Raw genomic sequence first — 14,724 nt, 5'->3', positions numbered from 1 at the left:
AAGTGAGATATTTAAGGAGTGGCTGTATTACCACTTCTAAGTATTCTGTACCTGGAAGACCCAGAAGAGACTAACATGGCGTTTTGTAAATTCCAGGAAACTTAATTCCGAGGCACCAAGAATTGTTCTATAAAAATCCTCTCTTTGCTGGAGTGAGGTTGCCTGAAGTCAAGGAACTCGACCCTCTTGAAAAACGATATTCTAAGCTCTCTGTCACAATCATAGAATTTGCTAAGGTAAATAACCCACCTTATTTTTCCAGTTTACTCCTGTTTGCAGAGCCATTTCTTTATTTTTGGGGGTGCTTATTAATAAATTGGGAAATGTCAGGGAGTGTGGAGATCTAGAGCTTGAGCTGGGAGGAACAGAGACTGGAGCGTCATTTATTCTGTTACATTTATGCCCTGTCTCTCTGTTAGTGAGCTCTAAATGGCATCTGTGGCTCCCCCCCTCCACTTTCATCCTTATTGCAAATTTGTGAAATGCTGTAGGAGTGGCTGAGAGAAGGTACCAGTCAGAGGTTACCTATGGAGTTTCATGACCAAAGGGAATTTGAGTGCTCCCCTCTTGAGTCTTAATCCAGCACTCTAACTATTGCCTAGTGAGCTACCTTATATTTTGTGTGCCTGAATCTCAGAGGCCTCTTCAGGCACAGAGGGGAATAGGAAGGGCATCTGTCAGCTTGGCACACAGTGTAAAACCTCAAAGATAGTTAAGTGCAGCTTAACAAAGATAGTTAAGATAGAAAACAAAAAACAGATGCCTGATATCTCTCTGGGACTGCCCACACTCGCCATTTTGGATATGGGGTAAACTGGGCTAAAAAGGTAAAGGTTCCCCTTGACATTTTCAGTCCAGTTGTGTCCGACTTTAGGGGGCGGTGCTCATCCCGTTTTCAAGCCGTAGAGCCAGCGCTTGTCCGAAGACAGTTTCCATGGTCACATGGCCAGCGTGACCAGGGAACGCCATTTTACCTTCCCACTGAGGGCTACAAAGAGTCTATTCAAATGTGGTGAGGGGAGCAATGTGCCGTTTAGTATATTGCTCTCATCTGAACAGTAAGTTACCCCTTGTAGCCCAATCACTTAAATGCTTCCCCCGATTGAGTGCCATTCCGTTTTCTCCTTTCCCCGCCCCACTTTCCTTCCCTTGTTCTCCCCCCTCTTTCTCTCTCAAACTCTCAGAATCTATGGCTGCTGGAGGCACCTATCCCACAGCTAAACAGTGCGTGTGCCAAAAAGAATGCATGCCCTATTACTGGACCAGAAAATTGCATGACAGCTCTTAATAGGGGAGGATAGATAATTCTAAGTAGAAACACTTGTGAACAAGGGTCTTTTTTTTAGCATTCAAATCATGCCATCTGCAATCCATATACCACATCTATATGGCAGTGTGGACAGGGCCACATTCTGGTGCTCTCCATTCCCTGGTTTATATAGTGGTAGGCACACACAGTGTACTGTATATCATATATGCAAGGATGTACTAGGCGAGGCTCCGCCCCTTGCATGTACAACTCCACTCCCCCAGCATTCAACTTAGCCCCCACAACTAGAACCATAGGGGCTGGAAATTATCACTGTGGATGTGTGGCGGATGAGGAACCTTGCATGGAGGGGGTGGAGTCACACACTGATGCAGCTGCACACCTTAGAGGGAATTTTAGTACCATATTTTTCCATGTATGAGATGCTACTTTTTCCTAAAATCATTACACTAAAAATTGAGGGGTGTCTTTTACACGGAAGTAAAAGTGTTTTAAAAAGAGGCCTGACTAACTCAGCAATAGAAATCAGTTCTTTTTATTAAGAAAGTACATACTTATGTCATGCCATTCATATTCATGAGCTGATTTGCATGAACCTATGAGAGGACTGGAGAGGCAGAGTCAGCAGCTACATGAGGTTTGGCGGGAGAAGGAGGAGTCAGATAGGACTGGTTTGTCAGAGAGAGGGAACATACTGAGAGAGAGCTGGTTAGGAAAATAGGTAGAGAAGGTAGTAATGATATAGCAAGAGAAAAGAAGTATGTACTGAGAGAACTGTTGATGATTTGCTTATGTATAATGTGTTTCTGAAGAACTTCTGTTATTATTCAATCTGCTTCACTTCAATGAATAAGTTCTGTTTCTGTTCACAAGTCAAGTGTTCAGACAAACGTCATTTATATTGTGGATCAAGGTAATTCACTGGTAGCAGCGAGAGGAAAACGTGACGTGAGCTTTTTTGAGGGAAGGACAATCAGGGGCCACAAGGGCGAACACCACAGAGCCACTGGAAGAGTGGCGGGAGCTGCGTAGGAAGGAGGATTGTTTCTATTTTCGTGGAGATCTGGTGGCTTAAAGGGTGGCAAAATCTGAGGGGCTGTTGGAAAGTTAGCTAAGGGCTGGGCTAACAAAGGCTTCGCGATCTTTGAAATTGCATCTCGGCAAATATGCCATGTATGGAGGACTTTAACTGGAGCAACAGGGTCTTTGTGCAATTTATTCCCAATTTTACCCCAATCTGAAAGCTTAAGGCTGCCCTCTTCTTGATACCAAGGACACTGAGTACCTATTTCTGTCAATAAATCCTCTACTGAGGCAGATACACCATGGTGGCCTCCTTTATGGAGCAATTAAATCAGATCCTTTTTATGCTGAATCTGAAGCGCTGTGAGAATGTTTCCCATCTTGTACTATTACTCACTGGGATCCAAAAGGATGCTAGGATGCGTCTGGAGCCCTTGCCGGGGCGAGGTGAGCTGCTTTGATTGCCTCAGGCGATGTCCCTGTTCGGGCACCAAATGTGGTGATCACGGAAGAAAGGAAAGGCTAATTGCCTTGGTGAGAGAGAACAAAGGAGTCAACAGCAGATGTCCAAACCAGCAGAGCCTACTGACAACACCCTGAGGGCTCTTTTTATTGACTTAGCATGATTACACAGTATGTTATGAGAGAAACAGATAGGATAGTGGTTACCTAATTCTTAACTAGGATTGGCTAAAATAACCCTTTTGTCTTATTCTCTACCTCTAAGCGAAAGGGCAGAAGAAGGGTCTACCCCGGCTGCTGGCAGCTGCTGCTTCCTGCCAGGAGTGTGTGCACGGCACTGAAACAGAATGCAGCTACAGCCTTTAGCCAGGAGTTTCCCACAGTGCCCCCATCCACTTCCAGCTCCAGTTTGGTTTGTTTAAAATGTTGTTTGTTTACTCTTTGCAAAACACAGGCAGGCTTTGACTATATACAGAACTAGCAGATATGTTATTTGGATCTCATGCAATACCTGGATTCAGCTCCAGCGACCTTACTTTTAATTCTATTATATATTAAAGCGGGGTGAAATCTTATTTCAGCGATGTCTGCAGACTGATCCGGATAAAAGACCATCTTGTTCTGAGCTCCTGCAAAGTGACCTGTTTAATAAAGATTGTTTTGCTGAAAGGTGAGTTGATTTTTCATGTTCAGTTCAGCTGTGCCTTGAAAAAAAAGATGCCAAGATTTCCTAAATGCATAAGAAATGTCTACTTCATTCTTCTCAAATGCATGGAAGACAAACCTCATTTTTGAGAGGAACTATACATTGATGGATGTGTAAGGTTCTGAAACTGTGAAGTCTGAGGACGAGACTGTTACAGAGTAGACGAAGTGAGTAGAAAGGATTTTGCTTAATTCCTCCCCTGTATGCTGATTTTCCTTTGCAGCTCCAACCTGCAGCTGCTTAGTAGGAAACCTGGCCTCAGAGAGCCTGCATCTTTTTTCAGGTACATATGCTGAGGAAAGGTTAAGTGTTGCTTGTGATGGCCACCCCACCAGTTCTTCCCCATCACTTGGTTTCTCTGTCAGAAGTGCACAATAGTTTTGGAGTTCCATGATGGCCCTTAAATGTCTACTTTGAATGCTCTACAACTACTAGGAACAAACAAAATAAAACATTTGTTGGATTATTAATATTGGGTAATGCACATTGTCCCAAAAGAAAAGAGACTCAGGTGTCTGATGTTCTCTTAATCTGATACATGTTTTTGTTGGTTGATTAATTAATTAATTAATAAAAGTTCTGTATTGATTGTGTCTTCTTTGCCTTTTAAAAATGAAAAATAAGATTTGCTCAGGAACTTAAAGCAAAGATTCAGAAGGAAAGAGATCATCCTTTGTCCAAGAAATCAAAAATAAGCAGAAAAGATAAAGATGATTCTGGTGATGAAAGAAAAATGCTTGTAATCCAGGTTAGTGGAGCTCTTGTTTCATTTGCTTGTTTGTTTACTTGCTTAAAAATATTAAACAAGTAAGTCCAGATATACTTACTTGTTGTCTATTGAGTGAGAGGGTGGAATCCTTATGGTTACCTCAGTGCTTTGGGCAAAATAGAGGACGTAGCATTAGAAATTAAAGTGTCCAGCTGTGTCCTGTTATGAGAACTGACATATGACAGTAATTTAAAGATGCAGCTTGTGCAGATGATGGTACATTAATAGTGCACCTAAGATTAATAGTTCACCTAAGTTTCGTCTACCACAGCAGATTTAATCGGTGGCTTTCAACTAGATTTATGGAGAATGGAGGAGAATAAGAAAGACCAAGGACAATTTTTGATCTTGCTATTAGATGTGTGTCAGGAATGTATAGAGAGAGTTCTAGTATGAAGATGGGCAAAGGACCTGTGGCTAAAGCTAGTTTTTACTCCCAGCTAATGTAATTAATGGTACTTGTTAAAGTCAACATGCTTCTAAGTCAGAGTGATTCAATAGGTCTAATTCAGTTGGGACAGACAATTGAAATCAGCCCTTGGAAGATCTTACCCACTTCTCTGTTTGGCTCTTATAACTGGAGATAAGCTCCAGTTTGCTACTTGTCATAAATTTCTGCTATACTCCTATCAGATATAAGTCTCACTTTTCTTTAGTATAAGTTAGAACAAACAAATCAAATACCCCCACATTTATGTTAAATGTTTGCTATAGTGTGTAACAGCATAATGTGTTTATCTGTAGTTGTAGAATGAAGGAACTGAATTGTAATTTCTTTTATGCCTAGAAAGAACTGTATTTTTCTCCACATCATTCCCCTGGTTGTGCCAGCTGATGTTGATTTTATAAAAAATATTTGCCTTCTATAACCTTCATTTAATGTCTGTAAAATATTGTTACTTGTACTCTAATTCATTGTTAGCACTGCAACGTTTGTGGTTTGAAACAGGAGTTCAACATGGATTCAAAGATCAGAGACTCCAAGCTGTTCAGAACAAAATTGTCCAAGGCTGAGTTAGAGAAACCAGACAGATGTTCAAACACAAGTTTTCTATATGAGAACGGAACTGGACAAGTCAAAGCAATTCCTCAAGCAACCTTGAAAGATTCAAGTAGCAGCCTGGATTACGTAAAGAATTCTAGCATGGTGATTCCTCCCATTGCACAAAATTCTTCCATCATGCCAACAGGCATCAGTGGAACCCCTGGCGTAGGGGTAAAATTGGGCACTCATAATTACAGGTACAACACCAGAGTAAAGCTAGAAAATATATGTCTATGTTACCCGTTAGCTTTCTCCTCTCTACTATAGTTATGGCCCAGTCTGTTTAGAATGCATCTAATTCCAACTGTGGGCTGCTTAACTTAGAACGTTACTTTTCTATAAGATGTTTTAAACAGGCACCTGAAAATGTAAAGTGTAATAAGGCAAACAGTCTTAACTCTACCAGATGCAGTAATTTATTAGCAATGAGCTGGAGCTCCCTGCAGAACATATAGTTAGAGACACAGAACTAATGTATTCTCGAAGGCTTTCTCAGCCGGGATCTGATAGTTGTTGTGGGTTTTTCGGGATATTTGGCCGTGTTCTGAAGGTTGTTCTTCCTGACGTTTCGCCAGTCTCTGTGGCCGGCATCTTCAGAGGACTGGAGTAGGAACTCTGTCCATGCTCTGTTGCTGTTTGTTGGACAGCTGAGTATTTATAACCTTGGGAACAGCTTTTGTCCTTTTCAGGAGACAGGGTGATCAGCGTGTTTTTGCTATGATAATGGAGGGGGAGATTATCTGTCACTGTAATTGATGGGTATCGTTATCTGGTCTTTTTTGTGCAATGATCCCTGGTCCTTGTGGCTGGGTAGAGTTTGTTGACCTTTTGCAGGCTGTATTATTCAGTATTGGAAGCCAGGCCTTGTTTAGTTTGAGACCTTCTTCTGTTTTGTTGAAGTTCTGTTGATGTTTATGGATTTCAATGGCTTCCCTGTGCAGTCTAACATGATTGCTGGTGTTGTCCAGTACTTCAATATTGGACATGAAGTTCTATTTCAAAATACTGATATTCTCAGATATATATAGCAATACTTTTGGCTGATATTCGGCGGTTCTCCATGATCATGTCATGGACGGCTTTTACATTTGCAGGCACAGAGATAGAAACAGGCCTTCCACTGGGTTTCTTACTTTCAACACCGAAATGGCCAGTTTGATAACTCAAAGTTTAACTGTTGCATATGAAGGGCCACTGTCACCCATAGTTTGTGACATTTCATCATGGATCTGCTTTGCACCTTTCCCTCAGAGAAACAGGAACTTGGTTATGGTCCTTGATTGTGCTCTTCCACATTGAACTTTTCTAGAGGTGCTGCCATGTTCACTTTGGACCTGAACATGAAATATAACTTAAAATCATAGATAGTTGATTTTTGCACCATTGAATACAGACAAATTGGCGAATACACCCTGCAATTTATAGCTTCCTAGCTCAATTTTTTTCTGGGAAAGGCTCAATACTTATCAGCACCCCCTTGCACATGTCTGGACAAATGGAAGTTGTAAATTGTGAGATGATCAGTGATAACTGAAATTGAGAAAATACAGGCATTGATAATGACCTGAACAGTGGTCCTTAATAAAACATTAGGAGGGAGCCAGAATACCTACATCCTTCCACTGACAAGCTGGTTAACATCTCTTAATCTGGGTCTGCGACAGTCTGGGTTCTTTGTCTTTATCATTGTGGTGAAATCTCTTTCCTGGTGAGTAATTTTTTAAAAAATTAGACAGCTATCTGTAAGTGCATGCCTAACACGGAAAGCTTATGAGAGATCTGTCATTGTCTAGGTTGTAGATCATTAGTATAACATTACAGTGCTTTTAGCTGGCATTAGGTGACAAGTGGTGCTTTGTTTTTATTGTTTTTTCTGTGGTACATGAATCTCAAGTCTGGCCTTGTTAGTCTAGTTTTTCTTTTTCTTACCTGAATACTATAGTATGAGAAATGCCTGATTTAAATCCTTGAGTTGTGTGTAAGTCACTTCTGGATGTGCCTGAATCAGTACAATTGTATCATGAGGATTATTGTAGACAGTGGTTTTTGTGGTACATTATGGATCAAAGCTGGAAGCATGTAAAATGGGTAGCTTTGTGATGGTTTCCAATTTAAGGTAGTATTTATATCTTCATTATGTAGTTGCCCCACAGAAAGTGAGCCTCCCATGTATGCTGGTCTAGGCTTGGATTGATGATAGGCTGGACATTAATAAATCTTTGAGGAAATTTGTCAGGGCTTCCTTTGTGTGAGTCCGAATAATGTCAATAGAATACAGTATATCATATGGAGAAGAGGCATTTCGGAATAGGAGCTGAGAAAGCACTGTGCTAAGATAGCTATGCAAGTGCTCACATATTGTGGTGTTGCTGAAGTAGGTTCTCCCACATAATTCTTTTTTACTTTGCTAGAATACAAAGTGAAGCACTTGGCGGTCAGTGTTAAGCATGTTAAGCCTCATAGAACATTTCCATTGGTCAATGAACTATTCATGTGCGCACCTGTGGAAAACAGGATGCTAGGCATTAGGTTTGACTTTATATTCAAAGAATCACATAGTTCAGGATTGATAAACAACTGGACTCAAAATAGGTCTCATTTTTTTTTGTTCTCTGGAAGATACAGACAAGTAGATCAGTGTATTAGATAAACTGTCAGTTGTTCCTTTGTGAGTTGAATAACCATGTGGTCTCCAGATAAGTGAGTTGTAACCTACAAAGATTAAACCATAACAAATTTGCTATCATAAAACTCTTTGCCACTGAGAACTAAGCCAGCCCATAATTTGAATAACACTTCCCTGGGCTTCCTTGTCTTGCTTAATTTCCTGCTTGACACTTAAGGTAGCATACATGGGGCTCTTAGCAGTCTCTCCTTTCAATTCTGACCCAGACAGAGACCTAACTAGCCTCAATGTTGCTGTATCATGTACCTTTCATGGGCTAAGATAGATTTGTTTCCAAGTCCTATTCACAGAATGTGAAAAGTAGCTTTTAAAACTTTTTTAAATACTAGCTTTTAAAATAACATTTGTCACAACAGGATAATTGTGTGTATTTCTAGGATTGATGAAAAGACAAAAATATACTTCAGTCCTTTCATAAAGCAAGGCAGAAAATCTCCAGCAGGACATTATAGTGTGAACTTGGCAGCATCGGTAAGATCCTTGAAATATTATTTAGTAAAAATAACACTCAGACAATGAATATGCTATGTTTTAATTGGGTTGCTTTGGAGGTTTCTTATGAATGTTTCTGAGCAGGTTTTGGTACTTTGCGATTGTATTACAAACCTGTTGGTACTTCTCTTTAGTGTTTGGATGCTGCCCTTGTGGCTGCATAAGTATCAACTGCAGAAGAATGAATTCACTGTTACTGTGGCTTGATATTTGGAGAATGACTTCACTCTTATTGTGGCCTACTATAATCCCGGTATATTATGGAAAATACTCTGTAAAACATCTAAATATATATCACTGGTTTATTTTAGCAGTATTAGGTTCAAAGTTCATTTGTGTCCAATAACTATTTGGTAGCAGGTCTCAAATGAAAACAGTGTCCTTCAGATGAATAAGAAAAGATGGGAGTTTTCCAAAACAGATGTGCGTTTGCCAGAGCTGAACTATAGCCATCTCCCTGAACTGAAAGGCTTGGATGGTAAGAACTTCCCATACATCCAAAGGTGTATTGTCTGGAGAGGTAAAAAAAAAAAAGATTTATGTTCAAAAATAAAAAGGGGGGAAAATGGTGGTCCATTTTCTGTCAAACATTTATGAAATTAATTTGTTTAAATCAAGGCAGTGTGATGCACATAAGTCAGAGTCAGGAAGTATGAGGCCCTTCAGATGTTAAAGAATAATAATAATTGTGTGCCAACAAGTTGATTCCAACTTACGGCAACTCTTTCCAGGGTTTCCAAGGTAGTGGGTATGCAGAAGTGGTTTTTCATTCTCTTCTTCCAGTTGTGGCCGGGGGCTGTGCAGCTTGCTGTGCAGATTGGCACTTCTTCCAGGAGGCATTGTGGCAAATCAAACTCCTAACATCTGGATACCTAAATCGCTAAGCTATCCAACCAGCTTCAGATGTGAATGTACTATAAATATAAATAATTGTGTGCTGTCACTGACTTATGTTAGTCCTTTTCAAGGTTTTCTAGGTAAACAATACGCTGAAGTAATTTACCATTCCCTTCTTCTGGGGGTGCCCTGGGACTATGCAGTTTTCCCATGGCTACAGAGCTGGCTTTTCTTCCAGGAGATAGAGTGGGAAATCGAACTCCCAGCCTCTGGGAGTTAAGCATCTAGTATCTGTTACGTTAAGTATCCAGCCAGATACTTAAACCACTATCTGCTACTACTTTAAATGGGACTAGTGGATATTGTAGTTCAGCTGTGCTTGGAAAGCCACACTCCTGTTACTCACTCCTGACAAAAGTGAATGAAGTTCAGTCTACCCTATTAAAACTGGACACACCCAGATTTTAAAACCAGCAGTTCAAAATGTTTTTAGAAACTCGTTTTGTTGTTTTTTATTTCTAGAAAAATCTTTTATGTGAAACCCCTTATGCGACTATAAATGCATAGACAGTCTGTTTCATCAGTTCAGTGTCATGTTTTTGTCTGTGTAAATTGATCTCCCATCTACTAGATCTGCAGCAGATAAGAGCAGTCATGGTGCCCATTTGCTGAGCTGGGCAGAGTGATTTTAGCTCAGGTTTTCCCACTCCACATCCTTACTTCTTGTACTCTTTCTTCTGAAAAAAAAAAGTCGTCTACACAGATACAAAAGCAAATAACAAGTCACACAAAATGAACCACATTAATTTAAAATTATGCCAAGAAGAAATGACTGGCAAATAACTTAAGTGTTTAAATAAGTCAAATAAAACCTATGGCTGCCGTTGTTGCGCCATGATTTAAGCCACGAGAAGAACACCACTTTTGCAAAATGATGATGATGATGTTCATAATTAATGTTAAAAAATGAAGTTTTTTTGGCTGTGTTTCCTCCATGTGTAGCTCGGAGTTCCAGGTTCCTGAAGAAAGAAAACAAAATTGTTTTGGAGTCTCGTATGCCATCTCTTGCCGCAATAGATATACAAAACCCAAGTCTAGCACTGCACCAGGTACTCATTGCTCTAAGTTGGAGAGGGGAATGGGTGCACGTCCAGTTTGTTGTGTCCCATTAATGATGCTATCTTGTTAAAACACACACACACACACCCTGTGTGGATGTCTTGAAAGTGGAGCTAGCAGGTCGTTCCTGTAAGCTGTGTATCTGTAACATGCAGGGTTGGCTTCCTTGACAGAAAACAGGATGTTCCTTAGGGAAATGTGCTTCCCTTTGGTTAAAAAAAAAAAAGAACAAATAAATTTTTAAAAAGCAGTCTCTTTGCTGGTTTTTTCTGAAAATAAAAAAAAACCAAGATCATAGTGTCATTTTATAAATTTTATGTAGTCAAATTTAGAATATAGTTTACCGTTTTGATTATCACATATAGAAAAGGGTGAAGCCAGAGAGTGTTCAGAAAAAAGATAAGTAATATTATTGTGGGGTTGGACCTTTTTCTGTATCAGTAAGAGCTAAAGATTTGAGACTTTTTAACATAAAAAAATTACTGATGGGCACATAATAGAGGTTTATAAAATATTGTGAATCAGGTGTTGAAGAGAGTGGATAGGCATTGTAGACTGTTTGCCTGTCCTTATTTCTTAAGTGTGGTGTTGTGCTAAAACTAGTTGCAAACATTTGTTTTAAATTTAGTTACATTTTATTTGATTTACAGGTATCTGGAACCTCCTTGCAAGATACATCAGAAGCCACTTTCCCCAGAGTAGAACATTAGCTACATGTAGGACTAAAAATTCATGTCACCTAGTTCTGTAGCATTTCTGCACCCTGTTACCCTTTGAAAGTTTGGGGACTGTTTTTGTGACTGTACTCAGTGGCCGGGTGGGGGCAGATGTTTTCGCTGTGTTCTGGTGGTAATGACAGTAAAAAGGAAAAATGTGTTTTCCAGTTATTTTGTGGATGCTAAGGTGCTACGGTTGCAGCTCCCTTTGTAGCATCATGCATACCTATATAATACCATCTCAGATTAGTTCAGTTTGCCTAGGGGATTTAGATTCATGAAATGCATTAGCAAGGTGGTGGGAAGGAAAGAATTTCCTACAAGTGAAGATACCAGTTGTTCATTAGTTTACCAGTGCTAGCTGACATCTGCGATGGTCATGACAGATTTCCTCTACACAGTTGTCCTTGGGCCTCATGTGAAGCCAAAATAAGATGTGAATACAGCAATGCTGCTAGATTGTGAGACTGTACTTGCAATCTTTTGTAGCTATGTGTACATCTTTTTGGCATTTGAGTCTATGCTGCTGAATTTTAGCTGTGCAATCACAGGTGTCCATCCAGAGAAGACCGCACAGATAAAATTCAGCAGCACCAACAGATGCATAGACTGGCCTTTGCAGTCCATTCTTCCTCCTCTCATACATAGTCCATAGTTTTAATATAATCAAAATTTCATGGTGCTGATTTTTAACATTGTGACAGCTTTTTGTAAATAGAAATAAATCCCATATAGCTGTCCTCCTCGCACCTTATCCAAAAATCTAAATTTATTGTTGTATTTTCTAAAGAATCTTTTTTATAACAAACCCCATGGAAGCTATTAGAAGAGTCTGTCTGTAAATACCTGTGTTGTGAGCTTTTCACCTTAGTAATGCAATATTTTCAGCACATTTTAAAGTGTTTTGAACATTCAGTTTTGTGACATTATAAGGCATCATGTACACTGATTACATTTTAGTATAACTACTACAGTAATGGTAGTTAACCAGTAGCTTTTCACATCATAGTGTATTATAGCTGTACTACACCATAGATGTAAATCAGTTCAATAATGATTGGTTCTTCTCAAGGAATCTGGGGCACTGTGCAGTGTTTCCAATGTGCATTAGAAGCGACATTCCCTGGATTCTTTGTTGGAAGCCATGAGAATTAAACTATAAGACAAACACATGTTTGTAGCCTATATCATTTGTTCCCAAACTGGGGGATATTCCCTCTCCCGGGTATGAAGAAATTCCAGGGAGAGGGGAATACTTTTTTTTATCATCTTATACAAATTTTTGTGGTAAATATTATTCTTATTCTAGAATGCAGGATTTCTCAAGAAAAATGTTTGTGTTCGTTTTTAATTTAGAATATTTTACATTTACATGTTTATTTTTAATTTAAAATTATGATTTGAATTTTTATTAAATGGGGGTTGAATAATGGTAAAAGGCGGATGGAGAGGTGATTTAATTATATCCTTTGTGTTCCTGGCTGTAATTGGTCCTACTTTTTTAAAGAAACAAGTGTCTGATTCTGATTTCTGTGCTGAACTGTACAGTAATAAGGCAGTTTTCACCTTTTGAACCTAAATCTTCTTAACTGGTAAAGTAAGTGTGAGTTTTACTTTGAGGGCATAACTGACATTCGTATGATGCTTCATAGATTTGTATTTTTCACACCACTCCTAAAGGTGATACATTGGAATAGGAAACTTATACTGTACTTTGTCCTCAGTATTACAATGATGAGAGTGTTCCCTTTGTAGCCTGAGTGCTCTTCAAAGTGATTGTTATAGCAAGGATATTCTGAAGGAATATAGGTCAGTATTACACATCTAGGTATGGTGGCATAATTGCTATGAATAATTGCCCCATCCCTTAATTGGCATTTGCAGGTGCAGTTGAAACATATGTGAATGAGACTTGGGTTAAATGACTGAAAAACTCACATTTTCACATATATCCCTTTGTTCACATTCCTGCCACATTATTTGCCTTTTCAGCATCAGAGTCTTTGTTGACTATTGCACTTTTCCCCTTGAATACTATATGACTGTGTCAATAGCATTTTGTTTTATGAGGTAAATTAACACCCCCACCCCTTCTGCAGGACATTTTGCATCTTGAAGGCCTTCTTGTCTTCTTCAAAGCAGCATATAATTTTTGATTGCTATGTTGAATGTGACAGCCAGTCTTTAATAAAGTATGTTAAGGTTTATTTATGATTATGTATTGTAAGGATGGAACCCAAGTTGTTAATTTAGTTGGAGTCCATGCTTGTTGACCAGAATTACTCTACCAAAATAAAGGAATATTTAGCTGTTTATCAATACACGACTTGTTTTTACTACAGAATTTCACCAGTTCTCCTACCAATATGATGTCATTTATGTATTAAATTTATCCACAGATGTTTTTTCTCTCCACCAGCACTTTTATTATAGAGATGTACAATTTTAATGCAACAGTGCAATAGAGATGACAAATCTTCACTGCCTAGCTCATTGAAACTTACTGGTTGAAATCCTGTTGCACAGTTTGGGTACTCACAACAGAGAGCATGTCAGCAACAGCAGCAGCAAATTGTTGATGAGTAAACAAATTGCTACTGACCAAGGGAGATTTAGGTGTGCATGGGAATCATCCATAGTGCAAGAAAGTCACATGTACCCCAAAATTTCCATAGGAAGCCTTTCAATCAATGCAAGCCTGCCGTCACTCATGATGTCGCTCCTGTAATGTACAGAGAGCTGCACAAAGGGATTCCAGCCTTTGAGAAACTCAGTCTTTTACAGGACTTGTTAAGAGAACATCGAAGATAAATAGAGAGATGCCAGCAACCGTATTTGGAGCCCCTTCCTTCATATCAGTGACAGGGAAATGATGTCAAAATGATTGCTTCCATTTGGGGAGAAGTTGAGGGATCTAGACAGGATTATAGGGTGTCAAAGACGCTGGCTTTAATTTTAGGGGGAGTTTTATTAATTTCAGATAGCTATAAGCCATGTGGTGGCAGGAACAACTGCTTAGAACCACAAAACATCCTATTACCTGATCCTTAGTGTTCTTTGTTTTAGAAACAAGCAAGCACATCTTTTATCTCCACCTGCTGCAACCCTTTCCATAGTGGTCTCCTGCGTTGTCTGACACTCATTTTTCCTTCTCTCCACATTACCCTAATAGCAGTTCTTTCAGTAACAGAAAAAAGGGACCACATGCTTTTTACTTGAAAGTTTCTGTCTTTGAGCAGCCTCTTAAAGTAGGGGGGCAGATTTGCTATCAGAGATGTTAGACAGTATCAAGATTGATGGACCATACACATCCATCCTGTTCCCTCTCTTAATTTCTCCTCTCCCCCCCCTTTTTTTTTCTTTTTTTCTCCCCTTCTGCTTCCCTTTTTCTGTCCTACCCACCTGCATTGCAATTTGAAAATTTAAATTGATTCTCTTATAGGCAATAGAAGTATCTTAAATGGGGGGGCATTACTTGCATTGGGGTGATGGTGGGAATTTTTAGTGCACAGGGAGAAGATGATTCCGTTACATCAGTTGTAACTCCTCTGCACCTCCACCCCCACCCCATTCCCACTGCAAAAACTTTCTATTAGCAT

At 39.4% G+C, this 14,724-nt stretch overlaps 1 protein-coding gene across 10 annotated transcripts in view; it reads left to right on the top strand.

Annotated features, from left to right (window-relative positions):
* Positions 1-13,446, top strand: part of CDKL2 (cyclin dependent kinase like 2) — a 28,810-nt gene extending 15,364 nt beyond the window's left edge. For 2 of the 10 annotated variants that reach the window (XM_078377686.1, XM_078377688.1), the window contains 8 exons: positions 97-236; positions 3,337-3,425; positions 4,086-4,209; positions 5,180-5,472; positions 8,339-8,432; positions 8,814-8,931; positions 10,293-10,399; positions 11,060-13,446. In XM_078377686.1, the coding sequence (XP_078233812.1) occupies positions 97-236; positions 3,337-3,425; positions 4,086-4,209; positions 5,180-5,472; positions 8,339-8,432; positions 8,814-8,931; positions 10,293-10,399; positions 11,060-11,119 (1,025 nt within the window). In that variant the 3' untranslated portion in view covers positions 11,120-13,446. Of the gene's footprint in view, positions 1-96; positions 237-3,336; positions 3,426-4,085; positions 4,210-5,152; positions 5,473-8,338; positions 8,433-8,810; positions 8,974-10,292; positions 10,400-11,059 lie in introns of all 10 variants that reach the window. The other 8 variants (XM_078377679.1, XM_078377687.1, XM_078377682.1 and 5 more) reach the window with 7 other exon arrangements.
* Positions 13,447-14,724: the final 1,278 nt, after the last annotated feature.

The sequence above is a fragment of the Pogona vitticeps genome, chromosome 6 (assembly GCF_051106095.1).
Source record: "Pogona vitticeps strain Pit_001003342236 chromosome 6, PviZW2.1, whole genome shotgun sequence".
Lineage (NCBI taxonomy): Eukaryota > Metazoa > Chordata > Lepidosauria > Squamata > Agamidae > Pogona > Pogona vitticeps.
This window is presented reverse-complemented; position numbering and strand designations above follow the sequence as displayed.